This window comes from Lygodium microphyllum, chromosome 3 (genome assembly GCF_053477565.2).
Source record: "Lygodium microphyllum isolate KBCC chromosome 3, Lygodium_microphyllum_v1.1.10, whole genome shotgun sequence".
NCBI lineage: Eukaryota > Viridiplantae > Streptophyta > Polypodiopsida > Schizaeales > Lygodiaceae > Lygodium > Lygodium microphyllum.
The window spans coordinates 119,355,426-119,379,093 of NC_141137.1; the positions used below are offsets into that span (position 1 = coordinate 119,355,426).

At 43.0% G+C, this 23,668-nt stretch overlaps 1 protein-coding gene across 8 annotated transcripts; it reads left to right on the top strand.

Annotated features, from left to right (window-relative positions):
• Positions 1-425: 425 nt before the first annotated feature.
• LEW1 (Undecaprenyl pyrophosphate synthetase family protein) lies at positions 426-23,416 on the top strand. Of its 8 annotated transcripts, none has more exons than XR_015690322.1 (6): positions 426-1,002; positions 1,439-1,542; positions 22,558-22,789; positions 22,919-23,015; positions 23,104-23,272; positions 23,349-23,416. XR_015690322.1 is itself a non-coding variant. In XM_087674683.1 (6 exons), exons 3-6 carry the CDS (start codon positions 6,361-6,363, stop codon positions 23,210-23,212), a joined length of 477 nt encoding a protein of 158 aa, XP_087530809.1. In that variant the 5' UTR covers positions 967-1,002; positions 1,442-1,542; positions 6,267-6,360; the 3' UTR covers positions 23,213-23,416. The 8 variants fall into 8 exon arrangements, 7 of the variants coding, with proteins under 7 accessions (XP_087530806.1, XP_087530808.1, XP_087530807.1 ...); XM_087674683.1 differs by adding an exon at positions 6,267-6,399 and having other exon boundaries at positions 967-1,002; positions 1,442-1,542; positions 23,104-23,416; XM_087674685.1 differs by adding an exon at positions 6,273-6,399 and having other exon boundaries at positions 967-1,002; positions 1,442-1,542; positions 23,104-23,416.
• The last annotated feature ends 252 nt before the right edge of the window (positions 23,417-23,668 follow it).

Sequence of the window (23,668 nt, forward strand, 5' to 3'; positions counted from 1 at the left end):
AGATTGCCATGAAAATGTGCCCCCCTTGATCATGTGTCTCTCTACCTTCCATTACTTGTTGACCACATAGATTTTGATCACAAGCTTCATGGAGGGTTGCAAAATTTATTAGGGCACTCATGATGGAGGGAAGACATAGATCCAAGCATAAAGCTGCTACATGACAGATGAGATCCAAAAGAGGAGCATAGAAATTGTTATGTCAGATCAATCCAAAAGCATTGTTTTCTGTGTGAGCCAATTATAAGCGAAAGAATTTGCTACTCTATTGGGGCTTCACCTGTGGCTCTAGAGGGAGCTGACCAATGCAAAATCATTATTTTCTGTGTGAGCAAAGTACATGCGAAATATTTTGCTACTCTATTGGGGCTTCATCTCTCACTCTATTAAAACCGAAGTGTGAAAGCGTGCCTGGACAATCTCATATAGACTTGTCCGACGAGCAGGGTGTGAAACGGGCCTAATAAGTCTCCGCGGAAACAACCCGCTCAAACCCGAGGGCCAAACGTCCTGCCCGAACGAACGATTCATCTGTCTGTGTGGATTGCAGAGAAAATTTCCGCTCCGAGCTTCCATGGAAAGACAATCACTAGCCATCCGCCACGGACGATTAATCCGACTTTGCTGAAGGTTTGAGCTCACGGAAAGCTGCTGTCGACACTACAGAACCACAAGGATGTTTTAGGAGATCGTGTCAAACTGTCCTTAACACTACATAGTCAGAAGCATAATTTATGGCTGCATTGGCTATCATCAAGCTCTTCTGTTGGCAAGCCGTGTATCTTGCTTTCTCTTTGTGCTCTCTTTTTTCCTGTCTCTTCTCTCGTCTCAATTCTGCGTTTCTTCTCTCACCACTCCGCAATCTTCCCCAAAAGCTTCCTTCCCACATCGCCATTGTCATCGACAGTGAGGACGTTAATAGGAACAAGTGCAAGATCGTGAGCTTGCTTCGTTTTCTCGTGCAATCGGGTCTCCAGCGCGCCTCTCTCTATGACACTGAAGGTGCTGTTTGAATGTTTTCTTCTATATTTTACTCACTTTAATTGCTCAAAATCTGCCTAAGTCATATGTTTATTTGTTAATTTTTCCTGTCAGCAAGCTGTTGTTTTTGAAGATATGTAGCGCTTTTAGTTCTTACATAAAACGTTTCAGCAGCATTGCAACCCCTCAAGTTCAAATGTCTACATGTTGTCATGTTACCTCTCCAGTTCTAACGGATCTCCGGTTACTTTGAAAGGTCTCTGAATGATTTTTCTGTGAATCTCTAAGATCAGTTTTGCATGCCTATTCCATTCATTTTTAAATGAGGTTTTCTCTGCTAAGTTAGTCGGTGAGGTAAAGCTGTCCATTTAGAACGTTGGCATGCTAAAATAATGATCATGATGCTTTCTGAATTTCGTGCTTGTTCCTAAATTTTTAGCGGGTTCTCTGTCGCCAGCAGGTATTCTGAAATCATCAATGTCTGATCTGGTGGATGCATTTCAGAAGGACTCAGCTGTCGAATTTCACGTGCATAATCTGGTGCAATATCCTTTCAAACTTGTAAGTTTGTTAAACACTTGAATAAATTTGTTCTGTAGCTGATTGGACTTTTGACGTACATTCCTTGTTCTTTGGCCCTTACATGAATCAAGATGCAAAAATATCTAATGCACATTTGAAGAAATAAGTACAGATACTAGCTTCTATTCTGATAATTTGACCCGGATTAAGATGCCACCAACCTAGAGCTCCAAATGAACTTAAGAGGAAGGTTAAACGACAGTATCTAGAAGGATTAACTGCATGAGTACAACCTTTCTAGACCGTTGCTGGACCACTACATCCATAAGGTGACATCTGTGTAGCAGAGTAGTTCGTCCATGTTTTTTGGCAATAACTAAATGCTAACTACTTTATACAAGGACCTAAAGAACATGCAATTGCTTAACACCATGGTCTGAGCTGAAGGGAAAGCTCCGCACTAGGTCTGGACTCACCTCGCCGTTGCTGGACCACTACATCCATAAGGTGACACCTGTGCAACAGAGTAGTTCGTACATGTTTTTTGGCAATAACCAAATGCTAACTACTTTATACAAGGACCTAAAGAACATGCCATTGCTTAACACCATGGTCTGAGCTGAAGGGAAAGCTCCGCACTAGGTCTGGACTCACCTCGCCGTTGCTGGACCACTACATCCATAAGGTGACACCTGTGCAACAGAGTAGTTCGTACATGTTTTTTGGCAATAACCAAATGCTAACTACTTTATACAAGGACCTAAAGAACATGCCATTGCTTAACACCATGGTCTCAGCTGAAGGGAAAGCTCCGCACTAGGGCTGGACTCACCTTACATTGAACAGGGGGATAGTAAATCCAACAAGGGTGACACCTTGTGTTGAAGAATGTGCCATCTTGCTAGTGGTGTAAATGGCTGTGGAACTGATCCCAAGATCCTTGAGAGCGTGGATGATGGAACTACACCTGAACTAGAATAGCAAGCACTGCCGCATGTGAGAAGTAGTGGACCTTAGATTTTACTTAATGGGGAGTGCTTGCAATGCTAACCACAGCGCAAGAATTCTTCAATGCTTGTGGTGGTTTTCATGCACTTTGGTTTCACAGAGAAGGTGGTGCCTTGAAATGGCAGATTACCAACAGAAGGGTCCCCAAATGATGGATCCTAGACATAATGGCAGACAACCAACAGGGAAGGTTCTGCGTGGGGAAGCTCGAGAGGCAGTGCATTGTGGTCTCCGAACACATAATACATCTTTGGCAAACCTTGTCCTCTTGCATCTGAACCAATTCATTGGCCACTGAAATCCAATCGGGATTGTGCTATGTGTATTTTCTTGTGAATGATTCTCAATCAATTATATAGAAAACCTCATTTGTCAAAAGCATGCCTTGGATAGCATAGGACAGTAGACAACATTGCCAACATTGCTGCTATTGATTTGCATGGGGAACAAAAGCAGTGCTAACATGTAAAGACTCTAGTCTCCTAATCCCTCAACTCAAAGAAGATAAGAGAATCCAAAACCAGAAACGAACTGCCTATTAACTTTATTACAGCAGTAATGTGGATGTGCACAAGGGTAAAGGCTGCCAAGGATTAATGATGAATCCACCTCACCCTCCAACCCCACAGTGCAATCTTGCACTATCACATGCTTGTAAACCTCAAAGACAACTTACTACCTTGTCTAGAGCATAGAATTCTGTCGCTTGCACTCCTTGATCCATGTGCACCCTGTCTCACTCATGCCCTTGCTGTTGTTGCTTGAGGATGACCTTGATAAACAATCATCTGATCCATTCTCTATTGATAATTGATTGATGAGAACCAAGGGTGGCTTTAAATAGCCCAAAATTCTTGAAACCACTTTTGACCATTAAAACAATTGTCTTGGAAACATATTTAAGAAGATGATTGCTTGTGTTATCAAGGATGTTGCCACATCATAAGTGCACTTTTTTCTCCCAATCTAGAGTTGCCATTGTCCTCAATTGTGCTGCACCTATCTAAATCCACCCAATGTGCAACTAGCCTCTTGAAGATTGGTAGGCGGTATGTAAATTTCTCATTGTTGCCTTCTCTGTTGAAGTGTTCTTGTCCTTGAGTATGTGCCATTGCCACCATTATTGTTCACCATGACATGCTCATTGGCCAAAAACCCCAATCACTTTAAGCAACCAAAAAACTTGAGAACTACATCGTGTGACGTCATCAATCCAATGCCAAAAGAAAGCCTTTGAACTACCAATTGGAAACAACCCGATTAGTGAACCACCTCTAGATCTTGTTGAGGTCTACTTTGAATAGATGTTTGCAATTGTGGACTAGAGAATCATGGTTCCAAAGCACACATTTGGTCTTTTTATTGACACTCAATGGCTGGTGCAACCAAATCATGGGTTGTCTCCTCCACTAGATGAAGCATGCCCTCTAAAGAGTTATCAGCGGCTCCGCATACATGACTGATCCCCCCTTTGGTGTATTGTGAAGTGAGATGAATAGCTCATTGAAAGAGATGATGTGCTTAGAAGCACCACTATCAATACCATGTATCCTTGGGCAAGGATCATAAGAATATTGCACAACAAATGCATAAGGATGTACGTCCAAGCGGGCCATGTGTGTTGCTGCATTCTTCACATTGGTTGAATTTTAAGATATAGTCATACTTGATTGCTTCCTTTTTTCACTAGTCATGTACTTCTTACATTCCTCAGTGACATGCTCTTTTTGTCTATAGTAGTTACATAGTTTTGTCTTCTTATTGCCATCCTTGCTACTTTTAGAGCAAGGTAAAAATTAGGGACGAATTTTAGCCCAAAGGCTGTTTTTCGAAGGCTTTCTTGGTCACTAGGCTAAAATTTTAGGCTTAGAAACTCAAAAAATAGCCCATATTTACATAAATTTACATATTTGGCCTTGAAATTCGCCCAAAAAACATTTTAAAATAGGGTTTTCTTGTAATATTTGCCCAATTTTCTATACTCTCTCACCATTGATCACTCAAACATTCGCCCACCTATCTACAAACCAAACGTTAGATCCCTTAATTTTTACCCTGTTTTAGAGTCAGAAGAAGGGGCTGCCTTGCCATTTCCCTTAGAGTGAGACTGCTGCCATGTTTTCCCCTTGCCTTTATGGCTGGCTGGAAATGCTTGTTTGTCCATGACCATGCTCGAGTGGGTAACCCGAGACTACTCTTCTTGCAATAGAAAGGAGACCAATTCATCTAAAGAGTATAAATCGACATAATCTCATTGATATTTGCAAACTGTTCTTTGAAATCCTTGATGCAAGTAATATATCCATTGATAGACTTACCTTCAATTGTGTGCTCAATCTCAAGCTACTTATGCAAGTGAGCAATACATGCCTCATTAACGCGCCTGTTGGAGAAGCAAGCTTCTCCCGTTCTCGCTTGATTGTAGTGCATGACTGTATGTGTGGAATAATCTACTTCTTGCATGAGAATGCAATTAAGGCTTCTGCCTGAGCATCCCTTCCTTCCCATCTCAATTGATCATCTGTGGAGGAGCTAGAGTTGATGATCCTGTAGTAACAGTGGATGACTTGGATGCTCTGTGTTTCTTTGAACCATTGGACTTTGTGGCTTAATGAAACCATCCTTCCTTCTCGGAGAGGGTGGTAATGACCCAATTAATCAACAATTATAGTGAGTATAAACATAAACTGAAAATGTACGTGGTACTACTTAATCTTGGACATTGGACACTAGGTTGGGCTCAAAATTGATGCCTCTTGCGTATTTATTTAACTTTTATTGCAAATTGATGGAGTACAATTGAGATCCTCTAATCTCCTCCACTAAGTGCCTCTTGTTGTCAAAATTGACCAGCAAGTCTTCAAACCAATTTGCCCCTTGGTTTGCTTGGGGATTGGCCTTTACCCTGCTCCTTGAAGGACAAATTAAGCTCTAAACTTGGTATGGGTTGGCTTGCCTCTTGAATCTCACTGAAATTCTTTAATTTCAGCTGTTGGAGTTGAGGTCCTAAGCCCTCAATTCGAAGTATGCATCCCAAGGTGGTTTTTTCCTGTAAATTAGGGTTTATAGTAGAGATTTTCCAGTATCTCCATCTTTGATGACTCAAATGGCTAGATTTTGCTAAGATAACTTGAGAGATGACTGCAGGGAGAGAGAGAATGTTGTAGAGAGAAGTTTCAGAGTTTTATTGCGAGAAAGGCTGAAAAATTGCTGCTACAGCCATGGAAGTTGTCATTTACAGCTTGGGACCACCAAGAAGGCTGTTATCTAGCTTATCTAGCTTATTAAATTAATTAATATCTAATTTAAGAATTATTTAGTGACCAAGAAAATAATTCCACTAGCCAGTAATTAAATTGGCTAGGCAAATTTTTCTTCCAAGTATCCTTGAGGAGTTATTACCCCTTAAATTGGCATCAATTAATTAATTAATTAATGCCTAGTCTCTAATGTTGCCATTGACATGAGTGGCCAATAAATTGGTTTAGCCCAAAATTTGACAGTGGGTACCACCTAGTACCTGTCAAACATAACTTATTACAACTTTTGCCTTAGGCATCAATCGATATTTTGGGGTCCTAGGTCCCAACAATCTGAAATAATTAATTTGCACCTCACATGTGCAAGTCACATTAGCACATTTGATTAACTTTTAATCAAATGCTAAACATGTTTAGTAAGTCATTTTGAGTTGCCATTGGTTGGTGTACATAACTAATAATGCCAACTAGCTACTGACCAAAGAACTTTTGTAGGTGCAGCACAAAGAAATGCAAAGAGGAACTCAAGAACTTACAACTTTCAGCTGAATGAGGATGTTGGAGCTGAAGGTTGAAGAGGATACTAACAATGGATGCGAAACTGGTTCTAATGTCCCTGAATGTGCAGGTAGGATGATGAATTAGGCCTTAATGTTGATGAATTCCAACAAAATTTATAGAAGCCCCAAATTTTGGTTAAGAAATTTCAAAGAGTTCTTGCTCAGAAATAAAATCCAATTTTGTTTTTATGAAATTGGGGTTCTCAGCCAAAAGTCCCAAATTTGGGATGGAATTGGTGCAAGATTTGATGTCAATGTAACAGCAGTAATACAAAAGTGGAGGGGTGTAGCAGCTGGAGGTGGCGGACATGGCAGAGTACAGCTGGTGGGCAGAATAGACAGGCTGAGCAGCAGGTGGCATGAATGCAGGACAGCTCACAGGCAGGGATAGCTGCAAGTGGCGCAGCTGGCAGGGAGGCGGCAGCAACTCCAGGTGGTTCATAGGGAAGCTGGCGGGGAGAGCTGCAGCCTGCACATAGGGCAGTTGGCGAGCAGCTCTAGGTAGCATGAGTGGTGCAGCTGGGAGGAAAGAGCTGCTGGTCAGGCAGCTGGTGGTGGCAGTGCTGGACAGGGATGAGGAGCTGAGCTGCTGGGTGTCCTGGTTGCAGCTGGGGCAGCGGCTGAGATGAAGAGTGCTGCTGTTGCTGATGTAGAAAGGTCTTGAGTGTTGAGAAAGCAAGTCAGAAAATTTCCTCTACTTCATTCCTATTTTTGGTTTCCATTTAAAGCCCCAAAAAAGCTTTATTTGGATCATTAGTAGTGTCTGGGTGCCACTCAAGAGAGCCAAGGCGCCACCTAAGAGTGAGAGACATTAGTGGGTGCCACTCGAGAGAGTTGGGGCACGAGTCGAGACAGTTTGTGCTTGTAAATACAGCACGGACTTCCCTCATTCTTCATCCCACACATTCATTCCTTCTGACACTATCACTCTCTTCCATATTCTTCTCTCCTTTCTCCATTCTCTCCATAGCCGCTCACACCCCACAAGGAGGACATTATGGTTTGTGGCTTTTGCATCCATCTCCACTTGGTGTTTTTGTAGCCTATATCATTTGCCATCAGCCCTTCTCTCCTGCATCATGTAGCTTGTGTTTGCAGCAGTTTCAGGCCATCCATAGTAGGTTACACCCTCTTTATCAACCCCACATCAAATACCTGGGTTTTTGTGTTTTCTTCACTCCTGAAGGGCTGCTCAAAAGTCACCTATTTGCAGCCACTTACATAGAGAGATCTTCATTAGATATTCTTGCATTTTCTTCTCCAATTGGTTGCCCATGAGTCGCTTTGATAGCAGCCATCATCTCGAAGATATTTCAATATATCCTTCATTCTTGAGAGCTCTTGAAGATTGCATTTCACTCCTTCTAGTGCTGCCCTTCATCTTCTAGTGTCTACTTTTAACATTCCACTGCCTAGAGGATTGTGTTTCACTCCCTCCATAGAGTAGCTCCTTCCCTCATGACCCCTTTACCTGAATGAGTGCGTTTTGCTCCCTTTACAGTGTAGATTTCTTCTAGGTGGTTGTTGCTGCTTGCTTTTGGGGCCATTTCTCAGCCATTGAATACCATTTTGGTAAAGACGGTTGCATACAAAATCTCATCCAACTCCTCAACCTCACGCTGAATTTCGGTGGACATTTTCTCTAGCACGTCACCATGAAAAGGCCTCAACTAATTGACATGAAAAGCATTGTGTATCTGCCAATGTGGACGTAATTTCAACCGATATGCTACATCACTGAACTTCTCCAATGCATGGAAGGTCCCATAATATCTCATACTTAACTTTGGATACAATCTTTCTCTTTCTTTCATATTTTTCAGCCTTGTCTTTTCAAAATGCAGCAATACATAATCACACTCAGCATACTGCAAAGCACGTTTGTGGCGATCAGTTGCCCTCTTTTGCTTTTCTTGCGATCTTTGATAGTGTATATTTTATCTTTGCATAGGCTGCATCCAAGTTTTCCACATAACGATCAACCTCAAAGATCTTATCCTTAGTTTGCAGAATAGGTAGTACCTTCTTGCCACCCTCAACCACCTTAAATGGAGCTTTACCCGTAGAACTTTGCACTATGTTGTTGCAAGCAAACTCAACCAAGGGTAAATATTGCTCCCATTGTGTCTTGTGGTTTGAAACATAGCACCTCAAAAGATCTAACACTATGGAATTTTGTTCCTCAGATTGAACATTTGTTTGCGGATGGAAGGATGATGAGAATTTCAGTGTGGTATCCATATTCTCAAACAACCCCTTCCAAAATAAACTAGTCATTCGAGGGTCTCGATCACTAATGATCGACTTTGGCATACCATGATACTTAAAGATGTGTTGCAAAAACAATCGTGCCATATGATTATCCTTTATTTTCTTCCTTATCGGAATAAAATGGTCTTGTTTCCTAAACTTGCAGATGATAGTCCATATTCCATCATTGCTTGTAGCTGTCTTTGGAAGCTAAAAAATAAAGTCCATTGCAATGCTTTGCTAAGGCTTATCTAGAATAGGCAAGGGTTGTAAGAAACCCGATATATTTTACCTATCATGCTTTACCTTTTGACAGACGATGCATGTCTTAACAAAGTGTTTTACATATGCCTCAAAGCTAGCCAATAAAAAAAAAATGCTCCACTACCTTGACTGTGGCATAAATACCTCTGTGTCCTGCATACGGAGGAGTACGACTTTCAGTGATAACTCTGGCTCTTAACTACTTTGTGATACATAGTCATCCATGGATCATAAAAAATCCATCTCTTAGCACGAAGTGTTCATGCCTTCGATCATTGCAAAGCTGATCATAAACATTAGCAAAGTCCGAATAAGCAAAATATTACTCTTTCATGGCATCCAACTCAATGTGATAAACCATGCGGACGACTGAAATTTGTGGCTTACGTGATAATGCATCAACCACAACATTATTTTTACCATCAATATGTACAATCTGAAAGTGAAACATAGAGAGAAAATTTGCCCATCTCATATGCTTCTTTGACAACTTTGTTTGTGTTAGAAAGTACCTCAAAGTTTGATCGTTTGTCTGTATTGTAAAATCAGTAATGTTTCCATGTAGATAGTGCATGAATTACAGCCAAGAGCTTTTTCTCATAGACTTGCAAATTCTTTTCTGCACCGTGGATAATTCGGCTCTCATAAGCCACAACTTGTCCGTCTTGCATAAGAACAGCCCTAATGTTGTTACCACATGCATTACATTGAACTATGAATGGCTTTCTTAGATTGGATGACATAAGCATATGATCTGAAGTCATCTTTTCCTTCAACTTTTCAAATGTAAAAATTTTCATTGTTGTCTATCTAAATGACATATCCTTCTTTTGCAAAGCGTGCAATGGAGATGCAATTTCAGCAAACCCACATACATACTTCCTATAGTAAGAACATAAACCCAAGAAGCTGCGGATCTCATGTAAATTCCTCAAAGGTGGCTATGATCGTATTGTCTCAGTCTTTGCAGGGTCCATGTGAATACCGTCAGTAGATACAATATGTCCCAAAATGTGGATTTCATTCAAGAAGAATTCACTCCTTCTTGTCATTGATAACCAACCTATGCTCATGCAGTTCATTGAACACAATGTCCAAGTGTTTTCTATGCTCTACCTTGTTCTTTGAATAGACAATCGTATCATAAAGAAAGTGCCCACAAATCCTCTATGTGGCTTGAAGATACGATCCATCATCCAATTAAAAGTGGCAGGAGCATTTGTAAGTCCAAAAGGCATAATAAGAAACTCATACAATCCAAAAGATGACTTGAAAGCTATCTTAGGCACATCTTCCAGTCTAATGCGTATCTGATGATACCTACTTTTCAAATCTTTATGTTGGAATATGGCTGCCCCTTGCAATCTATCCATAACATCATTGATTCGAGGAATTAGGAAACGACTCTTTATCATGATCTTGTTTAGAGCACGATAATCAATGCATATATGCCTTGAACCATTATTTTTCTTTTGCACCAAAAGCATTGGAGAACAAAAAGAAAATGAGCTGGAGTGAATCAATCCTTTTTCTAACAGCTCATTCACCTGACTCATAATCTCCTCTTGTTGGGCTATACTAACTCTATAGGGTGGCTTATTAGGTAGGCTACTTCCAGGGATAAGATCTATGCCATGATCTTCTGGCCTTTCAAGTGGTAGCTGCCCTAGAAGTGATTGCGAGAAGCAATCGCCATATATTTTCAGAAATGACACGTGATTCTTCTCTAACTTAGACATATTCCCAACATTCTCACTATCATCTTTATCCTTAGTAAAAACCAAGTACGTTGAAAGATGATTTTTCATTACTTTAGAATTTAGAAATGGTAGTTGCAGATACAACAAGGACAGATTCGCCTTTCAATTTTACGTCAAGTGTGGATATCTTTCCCTTATGCTGAATAGTGATATTTTTTGTACGAGAATCAATCACTGTATGCATACGGTGACACTATGGCATACCGAGCAATACATCACAACCCTCAAGTGGAGCAATAAAGAACTCTTCGCTGTCCACATATCCTTGTATATGCAACCGAAGATTTCCAATGAGTGGTGTGATAGGCTCTGCATGGCCTTTACATGCCATTCCAACTTCCCCCATGGGTTCCATCTCATCCTCTTTGATGCCTAGACTAGGCTGCCATCTCAATAAAGATGAAGTGGCTCGTGCACCATTATCAAAGAAAATCAATCCATGTCGACCCCTAATTTTGCCCCATGCTCTGCATAACTTAGTAGCATCATCATTGGGCTGATCACTAACAACATCAGGCATCAATTCCACTGATGTTTTGGGCTTCTTTCCTTTAGAATCTCCTTGATTCTTTGTCCAACTTATTGCCTATTGGGACAGTTCCTTGTAATGTGACCCTCTTGTTCACAAATAAAACATTTATTTGCAGCCATTAATTCCCTTTGTTGTGCCAATGTTTTCGAGCCCTTTTTTTACCGTTTAGCCTCTTTTCAGGCTTATTTTCAGATCTGCCCCTTTTCTTAGCCTTAAACAACTTTTTATTCGGCTTTTCCTCACTCTCTGGGAAGCCGGAATCCTTTCCACATAGCAAAGCATTGGCTGTAGCAGCAGTCTCTATGAGCTGAGACATGCTAGACACGGTGGATTTAATTCAAAAATCCTTGATTCCTTTGGACAGCCCACAAACATAGTTTTCCACTTGCTCATGATGGGGTATGGGGCAATAAGAAGTAATCCCAAAACTTCTTATTATATTGCTTCAAATTCTTACATTCTTTAGCATCCAGCTTATTCTAAGCTATCATGATGTCCACCTCAAAGGTACTTGTTAGCCAATTTGATGCAAACATTTTCTTGAATTGTATCCACGTTGACGATGCTCTACCTTGCATCAAAAGAGTGGACCATCACTATAATGCATTCCCTTTTAAGAAAGTGGCTATCTTTCGAATCTTCGAGGACTCCATGAAGTTCCCTCCTGAATAGGCTGCATCAAACTAATGAATGAAAGTCAAAGCTTTTAGCCTATCTTGTACACCATTGAAGGACTCAAACCTCATTGCTTTTCCATCCTCATCATAGTCTTTTGCTGCTCCTTTGGGTGTGAAGTTGTCATATATTGGCTGCTGCAAAAAGGATGCATTTGCCGAATTTACATCAAAACCAATGCCAAACAGAGCATTTGCATAACCAACATTCATTCCTTGAGTCCCATAAGCGTTCGGGGGTGCAGATGGAGTACCAAATATGCTACTTTGTGCCCCAGGCATCAAGCCAATGTTGCCATACATAGGGTTTTGCATATTTCTAACCATACCCGAATACATTGGGCCTTGCACACCATGCATTGGTTGCTGCATATCATAGGGATTTATGCCATACATTCCCGTATGCGGTCCTTGTCCAACCATAGCATGAAAAATCATGCGTCTACCATAATATCCTGGCTGCCCCATCATAGCATGTATGCCCGGTTGTCCAAAATCCATTGGATTGACACTTCCTTGATGGCCTTGCTTGTCCCATGGGTACCAATTGTTTTGTTTCATTAGTATCTTTGGGAGCTTCAAATGAAGGGTTTGGCATTATCTTCTGTCACAAGAGTGTGACAACTATTACCTTTTTGTTGATTTTTTTATTACATATTTTATTTGGTTTTTCTTTTTGGAAGGATCCCTCTTGAAATCTAAACGCCCAAGTTGCATGGCTAGTTTGTAAAACGGATAGGAATGTCTAGTGAGTCAAGATTGGACAGTTAAGGTCCAGTATAAGTCTGGAAGAGACTGATGGCACTGTAGATTGACAAGTCTGGAAGAGACTTGTGAAAGTGTATATGGACAAGTGTGTTGAAGAACTAGCCTGGAAGAGACTAGTTCAAAGTGAAGATGGACAAATCTTCAAGAGATTAGTCCATGTGGGGTCATCAGTGGAAATTCACTTTCAGTTGAGCTACATTACAGATTTGGATGTAGCCATAGTCTGCAAAGATGGTCAGAAGACTAGTGGGGATGCAATGGAAGCAACTCCTAAAATTTAGGGAGTTACTATTTTTGGACCTCAGAATCTGTTCGCGTCATTATCTTCGTTTTTGCACGAGGATTAATCCTCTGGTCTGTGCCGAGGTCAAATTTTGAACAGAGGATGGAGAATTTTAGACCGAAAGGTTTAAACAGGAAAATTGTTAAATGTATGCCATGTGTCACAATTTGGGCATAAATTCCCAAAAGAGAGAGAGAGGGCAGCACAAAAACGAGTTTCAATGCATGGGGGGACTCATTTTGTGAAAGGGAGATGGATTGCTGCAGATGGAGAGCTCTTGAGAGCTGGTCTACCTTGTCTATGATGCACAGAGGGCTGAGCTTGCTTCCTACTCTCTCTCTTTCTCTCCCTAACAGTATGGTTATGCTGCAGAATCAAGGGCCTTTCTTCTGATTCAGGTACAGCTGTGTGGAATATGTTGTTTTTGCATGAGGCAAGAGCCTCCTTTCTCCAGGAATAGGAGCAGTTGTATGCTGTCTCAGCAGGGACGGTGAGGGTGGTAATCTCACCAAGTAAGTGACTGAAACAGCACTAAATCAGTACTGTTTTTGGACTGTTCAGAGGTTATTTCAGAGGCCAATTGATGTCAGAATCAAAGGGCACTTGGCCCAGATGATGCAGGACAGTGCAGGGAACAATATGAGCTGAGAACAGGTGTCAAAACAGGTCTGAACCAGTGATTACAGTGGGCTGAATAGTGCAGGGAACAGTATGAACTGAAAACAGGTTTTAGAACAGGTCTGAACTAGTAAATACAGTAGGCTGAAATGGTCAATTCTGCACTCCAACCAAAAGTTTCAGACTTGGGCAGAGTTTCCCCTCCTCGTCAGCTTATTTTGGGTCAATAAATGTACTGCTATGCTACCAAATTTCACCCAGAATAGGTGAAAGATAGCCCATTGTACTTTCTCTCTTTTTAAAAATAAAGAAATACCGCAAGGGGCGCCTAACTTAGGGGCCAATAGGGTGTCTGTGTGGCAACAGGAGCATTTTAGCTTCCTGTTTTTCTTCTTGATTCTGTGTCTTTAAGTTCAGGTAAAGTGGGCGACTGTTAAATTGGGTGAAAGCATTTATATATTGTGATTGTACACTACCGCCCTTCCCAGTGAACAGGCTTGTTACATCTTCAGTGCACCCTGTTGTCCCAAAGGTGTAGAAGATGTCTTTTTCTTCTTGCCTTTGTTCTTCTTCGGAGCATTCAAAAATCGTGTAAATTGAGGATCCTTTGTCAATTCAACAAAGAGATTTGCTATTGTCCTCATCCAATTCTTGAACTGGTTATCAAATTCCTCTTTATTTTGCTAATCATTGGCCTCTTTATGCCTTGAAGGCCTTGCATCTTACCCAACAGCAACATTTTCAGCTTGCTATCCATGGTTTGAGCCTTGTCCAAGGTCAGACATTGCATGCCCTTCATTCCCATTTTAATGTTCATACTGAGAGGTAGTATTAGAGCTTGATTGCATCTCACTGTATGAAGAGATATTGCTGTAATTTCTTAATTGAGAGCAAAAATTAGCACTAGCACAAAGCTTTGGCTTGCAATCAGGTGCCTTGGGCCCACCAAATCAAGGGATTGAGTGGTATCCTGGCAATGGAACCATGAAACTAGCTTTCTTTCCGTGGATGGGTGGTAATTCCCTAATTACAACTTAGTTACAGTAGAAACATTTATTATAAAATTGAGAAATGCAAAATAACTTACAATCTTGGACAGTGGATACCTTGTTGGTCCCAAAATTGGCAGCCATTTTGGCTTTTCTTTTACTTAATTGAAGAAAAAGTTGATGTCATCAGAGAAATCTGAAATTTCTCAGTTTTTGGTATCTCAATGTTGTAATCTTCGGAGCAGGGTTGTGGAAAGGCTGGGAGATGAAAGAGAATACTGAGGAGAGAGAAAATTCAAACTTTCTTTGCAAAGAATTGAAGAAAATTAGTCGTTTACTACTGCTGCTCTGTCCCAACAGCTTGTAGAAGCAAAGAGCTGAAGAAAATTAGTCATTTGCTGTTGCCTTGTCTCAACAGCCTGTAGATACTGTCAGCTGCTATTGATTGGTCTTCTCTTGCCCCTGGCTGCCTCAAAAGGTCCTCCAATGGCTGCAAATCAGAGTATCAGCATCTCCTCCCTCTCTCTTGAGATTGAATGCACTAAAATGCCCTACTCCAGCCTCTAAAGACATTTTTTAGTCTTGCATGGGTATTTTTGATAAGTGGCAGTATTTCCAAATGATTTTTTCAGCATTATCCATAATTAAATATTAATTCAATCTTTAAATACTGAAAATTAATCCAATAATTGTTTTGGTGCCCATAAAAATAATTAGATTGGCCAATAATAAAATTGGCTAGGCAACTTCCATTTGCGAGTGTCTCTCTACCATCTTTCACCATTAGATTGGTGTTAGTACCATTAAACGCCACTTCTCTAGTGTCACCAATTGACACTTATGGCCAAATGAATGAACTAGACCAACAACTGGCACTAGATACCACCAAGTACTTGTGTGGCATAACTTAAAGCAACTTTTGCCTTTGACATCTCGTGATTTCCTTGGGTTCGGGGCTGGTAAATTTACTCTAACCCTAGTTACACCTCACATGTGCAACATTTACTTTAACCATGTGATTAAAAATTAATCCACATGTTAAGTGAGGTTTCAAAGATACATATCTTTGTGATAGCAAACATTTGTTTGCTTTGGTTATTATGAGTAAGTAGGTGATAGACAAGTGGACACTCGTTGTAAATTGCAACAGTGTGACAAGCTCATGGACAGAGGTATGCACTAGGACAGGTGTGTCCTTGGTTGAGGTGAGGTAGAGGCGAGGTGTGTCCTTGGCAGAGCCTTGAGCGGTGATGGTTCAAGGTAGTAATTGTGTTGCTAGTGGCAGAAGCGATCGAAGGTGGTGCTGTCAGAGTGCAGTGATGCGGAAGCGTGGGACCAAGACTGAGAGAGAGAGAACGCAGAGAGAAGAGAGAGAAAGAGACAGTGGAAGATGAAGATCTGCTGTATAAAGTGTGCTGTATACAAAGATATGCAGATATGTATACGGGCGCAGTGCGCGGGACTGCGTGTCTCCACCTCGACGATGCAACCTGCTGTTCACCTCGAAGTCTGCTGCAGTCTGCACGATCTCCTGCCTGAAATCTGCGAACAAAGACAGAATCTGCATGAATCTCCAGCCTGAATCTGCGATCAGAAGTGGGAGAAGACTGCTGGAATATCGGCTGTAAATAGCCAAAAAACAGGCGCCAGAAAAGATAGGTCGACTGCATTAAATGCAGCCGACTGGTGCAGTAACAGGTCGGACTGCCATGTGGCAGTCTGACTGGGCAGTCCGACTGGCTGCCAGCGGTCAGGACCTGATCTCGCTAACACCCCCTCTCAGAGCCTGGACGGGGCAGAAGCCTGAGGGATCTAGCATGTCTCTGAAGTAGAGCTTAGGGAAGTGCCTTCGTAAACAAATCTGCAAGATTGTCCTCCGTCTTGCAGTACTCCACCGCGATAGTCTCATCCAGAAGCTTCTCTTTGATGAAGTGGTATTGGATTTCTATGTGCTTCGTCCGGGCATGGAAAACAGGATTCCGTGCCAAGGCAATGCAACTCTCATTGTCACATTGCAGCAAAGTAGGACGAGTCTGGGGGCAGCCAAGCTCCTCCAACAATCTCCGAAGCCACACAGCCTCACATGTGGTGGAAGACGCGGCCCGATACTCCGCCTCAGTAGACGAAAGGGCTACCGTGGGCTGCTTCTTGCTACTCCATGAGATAACACCTGCACCCAAGGTAAAACAATAACCTGTTGTAGACCGCCTGTGGTCCACATCACCAGCCCAATCCGAGTCACTCCAACCTGCAAGTACAAGATCTGAACCACCTGTGCCTGCTGGATAATGAATCCCTAAATCAGATGTCCCCCTCAAATACCGAAGTATCCTCTGGGCAGCGTGCCAATGCACCGTCTGAGGTTCACTCATGAACCCCGCCAAGAGACCAATAGCAAAACAAAGATCAATACGAGTGTTGAGGAGCCAAATCAATGATCCAATCAACTGATGATAGCGGGAAGCATCTGCCAAGGGAGAAGCTGAATGGGAAGTGGCCTTCTAGTTCGGATCCATAGGAGTAGAAATGGTCCAACAATCCTCCATCGCAAAAGAAACCAAGAGCTCTTGTACATATCTCTGCTGAGAGATGAAAATCTCTCTCTAAGATTGATAAATCTCATGGCCCAAGAAGAAATGGAGTAGACCCAAATCCGTCATCTCGAACGTTTGATGTAAAGCTGCCTTCGTCTCTTTGACCTTCTGTGGATGATCACCTGTGACAATCAAATCGTCAACATACAACACAAAAAGCACACAACCAGCCTCGGAAGTGTGTACATAAAGCTGCGTATCGGCCTTGGAACGCCGATATCCCAACTGTGACTGAAGGAACGAATCAATCTTCTCGTTCCATGCACGTGGAGCTTGCTTGAGGCCATACAAGGCCTTCTTCAACCTGTAGACTTTCCCAGTTGAAGATCCAAAGCCAGGAGGCTGCTCTACATAGATCTCCTCCTTCAAATCACCATTGAGGAAGGCCGACTTCACATCCAACTGGTAGACAAGCCATCTCCTATGGCCAGCCAAGGCAAGAACAGCTCGAATAGTCGCCATACGAGCAGTGGGGGCAAAAGTGTCATGACAATCAATCCCTGGGCGCTGTGCAAAACCTTTAGCAACAAGGCGAGCCTTGTGCTTGTCCAAAGAACCATTGCTAAGGTACTTGGTCTTGAAGACCCATTTGACGCCAATCACCTTTTTATTCGGGGGGCGAGGCACAAGATACCAAGTGCCATTCCTCTCAATGGTCTCCAACTCGGCTTCCATAGCTTTCTTCCATGGTGCGGACTGTAAAGCCTCCTTCACGGAGGTGGGCTCTCGATCATGCATAACACGGATCATCAAACAATAGTTAGAGCAAACAAGCTCCGTAGAATGTGCCTGGTGCCTCCGTGACCGCCGCGGACCATCCTGCGGTCCCTACTCCTCAGGGACCCCCTCGATCCTTGAATCACGGAGTGTGTCACGGGCCCAACGAGGAGGAGGCCGGATCTCTCCTCGTCTCTCTCCATCAGCTGAAGACGCTGGGATATCCACCGGTGGTAACTCCTCGGGGGTGACCGGTGGAACAGTAGACTCTGTATTAGAAACAGAATCGGAATCAAAAGGCGCGGGCTCCAAAGGAACTGTCTCGGGAGCCCAACTCTCCCTTGGATCTCCAAGAACCGCTGCTATAGCCGTAACCTCCACGAACCGCACATCTCGACTGGTGTACACATCCCACTTGACGGGATCATACAAACGATAGCCTTGGGACTGAGAGCTGTAGCCAACAAACACTTGTCTTCGGGAAGCTGCTTCAAATTTATCACGATGAGCCTTGGGAATGTGAACATAGGCATCACACCCAAAAACCCTAAAATAAGAAACATCGGGCTTAGTCCCAAAGTAGGCCTCAAAAGGTGTCATCCCATCAACGGCCGAAGTGGGGGATCTGTTAAGGATGTGTACTGCAGTAGCCATAGCCTCGGCCCACAGAAACTGAGGTGTCTGTCAGTGCTTCAGCATGGTGTGCACCATCTCGATCACACTTCGGTTCTGCCGTTCAAGAATGCCATTTTCTTGAGGAGTGTTGGTGTTAGCAAACTCCTGGTGAATTTCTTTATCGGCACAAAAACGAGCAAACTCATTAGAAACAAATTCACCACCCTTGTCGGATCGCAAGGTCTTCAATCTCCGGCCCGATCGGATCTCCTCAAAGAGAAGCCAATCCTTGAAGTGGGAGAAAGCTTCTGACTTCAACGCGAAGAAATAGACCCATGTCATCCTGCTGTAGTCATCTACGATCAACATGAAGTACGAGCTTCCTCTCAAGGACTCGTTCTTTATAGGGCCACAAAGATCCGTAGATACAAGCTCCATCGGTGAAGTAGACCGCCGCGAAGCTTTGTTGGGAATCGCATCCCTATGCTGTTTCCCACGAATGCAGGAGATGCATGGCTGCTAGCTCACCACTATGTCCGGCAACCCTCGAACAAGCTGTCCACGTGACGCCCTCCAAAGATAATCATAGATGAGGTGACCAAACCGAGCATGCCATAGCTCTGACTATGTTTGAGAGGTAAGAAGAAGAGTAGGGAGGGCGGTAGAAGACGTCAATTTGTAGATGCCGTTCTCCTCATATCCTGATGAGAGAACCTTCCTTGACCCATGATCAAGGACTCACACCGAATCACTGTCAAAATCTACCAAAAGTCCAAGGGAACAAATCTTATGAACCGGAAGTAGATGATACCCTAAACTTGGCACATGCAAGGCCTCTGAGGTATGGGTACCACCACGTCCATCTGGAATAAGTTGCATCTCACCCTGTCCTGCAATAGATACCGAAGAGCTATCTCCAATGAGAATCTGTCCATGCGAAGGTCGCAACTGGGCAACACCAACTGATGGAGTCATGTGCCGGGAGGCACCACTGTCAATGATCCACTCTCAAGCCTGGGGAGCTGTCATCGCAGCATCAGAAGCATTCGGTGTAGAGTCCTCAATGACAGCTAGATGAAGAAACGCAGCTGATGAGGGTGCAGCCACTGCTCTAGAATCCTTCGTGTCCTTCTTGTTGGTGTCCTTTTTGTCTTTGTCAAGGCAATCCTTCTTCCAATGGCCAGTCTTTCCACAAATATGACATGTGGATTCTTTGTCCTTGTCCTTCTTTGACTTGTTGTCCTCCTTCTTTTTCTTTTGGTCCTTCCTCTTCTTCTGAGAGGCTTGACCTGTCAAGGCTTCCGATTTGGAAGCATGCTGTCCCTTCAGTTGTTCCTCTTGGTCCAAGACCAGAGAAACCAGCTCTTCCCACCAAAGAGTAGACTCACGCCCCGAAGCAATAAGGGCGGAGTAGAAAGCACCGAATCGTGGCGGCAACTGGGACAAAAGTGTGATCGCCATGTCTTCGGAGGAAATCGGCTTCCCTGCATTCTGAACCTGCATCTGAAGCTGTCTAAGCTTGTTGATGTGCTCCCGCAATGAAGAAGACTTGTTCACGGACAAGGTCCGCATCTGCACCTCCAAAGAAACCCGCTTCATAAGGGTTATCCGGTTATACATTTGATCAAGCTCCAGCCATGTCTCTCGAGCCACTGTCAAGTGCTCGATGTGGGCTATCATGGCTGTAGTACAAGACAGAAAAAGAAAAGAACGAATCCGGGCATTCAGTTTGTCCCAGTGAGACTGTGCCTTGGCCAACTCCGCACGAGCATCGGAAGAGAGTTTGGACTCATCTCTCACCAAGGGCCGGTCAATCTCCTCTTGCACAAGCTCCGCCAAATCGTAGGACTCAAGGATGGCCAACATCATGACACGCCAGATGCGGTAATTGTCGCCATCGAGCTTTTGATTTGCGGGAAGAGCCGGTATGACAGGCACCTTCCGGTCCATGATCGTCTGGAACTCCAAGTCAATCTCTGTAGACATCTTCACCTGGAATGCCTTCACAAATGCAAAAGCAGCCCCCTCTGACTGTGAAAACGCAGCCTGCTAGGGCTCTTTCTTCTGCGTCCCGAACCTTCTTCACCCGCCGGAGGCGATGAAAAAGCAAAACCTGCACTTGAAAGCTGAAAACTCAGCCTTCCTCCTCTTCAAACAGCAGCAAATCCACCAATTGGACTCCTTTCCAGCGCGCCCACGCTTGCTTCAGCCTTGTTCCGAGGTGCAGCCCTCCTGCTCGCCCTCAAATGCTGGAAACGCAGCCTTGTGTCACGATGGAAACTCCTCTTCAGGTTGGTTCTTCACTTAGCCAGCCCTTCTACACTGCTCTGATACCATGTCAGAGTGCAGCGATGCGGAAGCATGGGATCAAGATTGAGAGAGAGAGAACGTAGAGAGAGGAGAGAGAAAGAGACAGTGGAAGATGAAGATCTGCTGTATAAAGTGTGCTGTATACAAAGATATGCAGATATGTACACGGGCGCAGTGCGCGGGACTGCGTGTCTCCACCTCGACGATGCAACCTGCTGTTCACCTCGAAGTTCGCTGTAGTCTGCACGATCTCCTACCTGAAATCTACGAACATAGATGGAATCTGCACGAATCTCCAGCCCGAATCTGCGATCAGAAGTGGGAGAAGACTGTTGGAATATCGGCTATAAATAGGCAAAAAACAGGCACCAGAAAAGACAGGTCGGCTGCATTAAATGCAGCCGACTGGTGCAGTAACAGGTCGGACTGCCACGTGGCAGTCCGACTGGCTGCCAGCGGCTAGGACCTGATCTCGCTAACAGGTGCTATCAGGAAATGAAGGCAGCTTAGCTACAAGGGGGTGGCAATAGCAGTACGGTGACATGTAGTTGTCAAGAGAGGAGATGAGAGAGCTGGCATGGAGGCAATTGCTCGATGTGGCAGCCGGCCGAGTGGGAGGAGCTCAATGGCAATGGTTGGTGGCGGATGGTTGTGAGTGAAAGTGGATTTGATACTATTGTTGGTCTAGGTGTGGAGTCATTGCACAATTATTTGATAGGGAATGAAAGACAATGCGAGAATCAATCAATGCAACATGGTACTCGATCACAAAATAAGAGAGAATGTATTAATGATTGAAAGAGAGTGCAACTCTCAAGGCAACCGCAATGAATAATGCCACATGCTAGGGATGTACAAAGTGTCTTTTTATATTGAAAACTAACCCTAAATTGCTTAATCGTCATATGAAACCTTGGCCCTAGTGTCACTAGGGGTAAGAACTATTAATGACAATTTAAATACCTAGGAAGCCCGGAACATGGATCAAAGCGTATCAATGCAAAGCCCATGAGATGACCTAAAGAGCTTGCCCTTTGCTCCTATTTCTAAGATCCAAAATGAAGATTAATTTTTTCTAATACTCTCTTTGAGGAAAACTAGGGGTGGTGGACCAAAGGTGGGAATTGAAGTGGATAAAATATGTACACCATCCCCTCTCCCATTGGTCCACCTCATAATCTTCTTGCTTAGCAAAATGATAAACTCCTAAGCTAAAGGGCCCTTTTGGTTCTTCGTATGGCTACGCTGGGTAGCAAAAGTTGATAGTGTACTGCTGTGATGAGAATGTAGTTTTTGCACATTTCCAAGAGAGCAGAAGACATGTTTGATCTGGGGCTGGTGGGCAGTCAAAAACTGTAGCTAGTTAGATCCTGTCTTCTGGAAGACTTATCATTCTAGTCTCAATCTGCAGCTGCTGGGATGAAACCCTGATTTTGTTAGTGGTGCTTCACATGAAATGTGAAATATGGTGATCCATGTCGGCTGGATTCCTGATGAAATGGTCCTTATATGATCGGTGTAGTATTGCATCATTCTATCAAGCCCTGCTACCTGGTGGGGTTAGAGAGGAGAGAGGGCCACAAGTATTGCACAATCCTGCTTTTTAAATCCTTTTAATGTATGAGATTTGTTTGCAATTGATGAATGCTTCTGGTAATACTTCTGTCAACTGAATAGTGGTCATTGCCTTCACAAATCAGCTCGACAATAAAAAAGGTGAGGTGTATCGAATGTTTCATTTGGTAGATTAGTCTGTATGCATTATGTATATTTTAACTAACTAGTGAGCTGAAATTGTCTTTGGCATTTGATAAAGTAACTGCAGTATAATGAATCTTCTTAATTTCTTCAGACAGGTGAAACTAGGGAGTCTTTTACTGAACTGTCTAATGGCAGCTCTCAAGATTTTCACGAGTCATTCTCATCTTACAAGACTGGACGATTGATGGTGGAAGTGCTTTCCTTACGTGATGGCAAAGCCACAATTGTGGAAGCTGCTAGGCATCTCTGTCTAAAAGCTTTAGAATCAGATACACAAGCAAACTTAAAGGAAGATGATCTGAACACAAGCTTAAAAGAAATAGGTATATTCTTCCTTGGCTTTTGTAAATGCTGTGGACTATGAAACTAGTAGAGGCATTGTGTCTGTATTCTTTTTTTTGCTTAAAGGAACTTAAGAGGACATTGCTCAGTGTCTGCACATTCATGTGCAGGTGGTGCAGGACCTGACCCTGACTTGCTACTGCTTTTTAGCACCTCACGGTGTCTATGTGGATTTCCCCCATGGAGGTTGAGGTTGACTGAAATTCAGTAAGGGAAATTTTGTCCGCCTTTTTGTCAATTTTAAATACACTTAATAGTCTATGAACCTGGGGAGTGTAATGATTTTAGAATATAGTTATCTCTTGGTTTGCAGGCACATGGGATCAATCCAGAAGATGACAGAACGCTCAATAGTTCAAGCTTTGCATGAATTTTCTAGTAAACAGCATCGATATGGAAAATAGATATGTAGTTGGTGGGTGCTTCTTGCATATTCAATATGGTGCTAGAGCTTTGACAGCAAGGTAAAAGCTAGTGCTCTGCAAGAAAACGGCCCTCCTACGAATCCATTTTAATGTGTTCATTACTATTACTTGACAGGTTGCCATTATTGTCACAGCACTGCCTTTCTATAATTCACTTTCAAGAGAATTAGTTTGTTCTTCAAAGCTGTGTGCACAACATCCATAACAGAAGTTAGAACAGCATCCCATGTCACATATCTTCTGCCCTTAAAATGTAGACACCATGCACAGAGAATCTTCAACTAATGCAAAAGGCCACTGGTTTGTGAGGCTCAAGCTTATTTGATTGATGTGACATGGGTGGGTCATTATATCTTGAAAAAAATTTGTTAGCTGTTGATTTGGGGTATTTGGTAATCTGCGGACGAGGCACTTACAATCTCAACAATGCATATT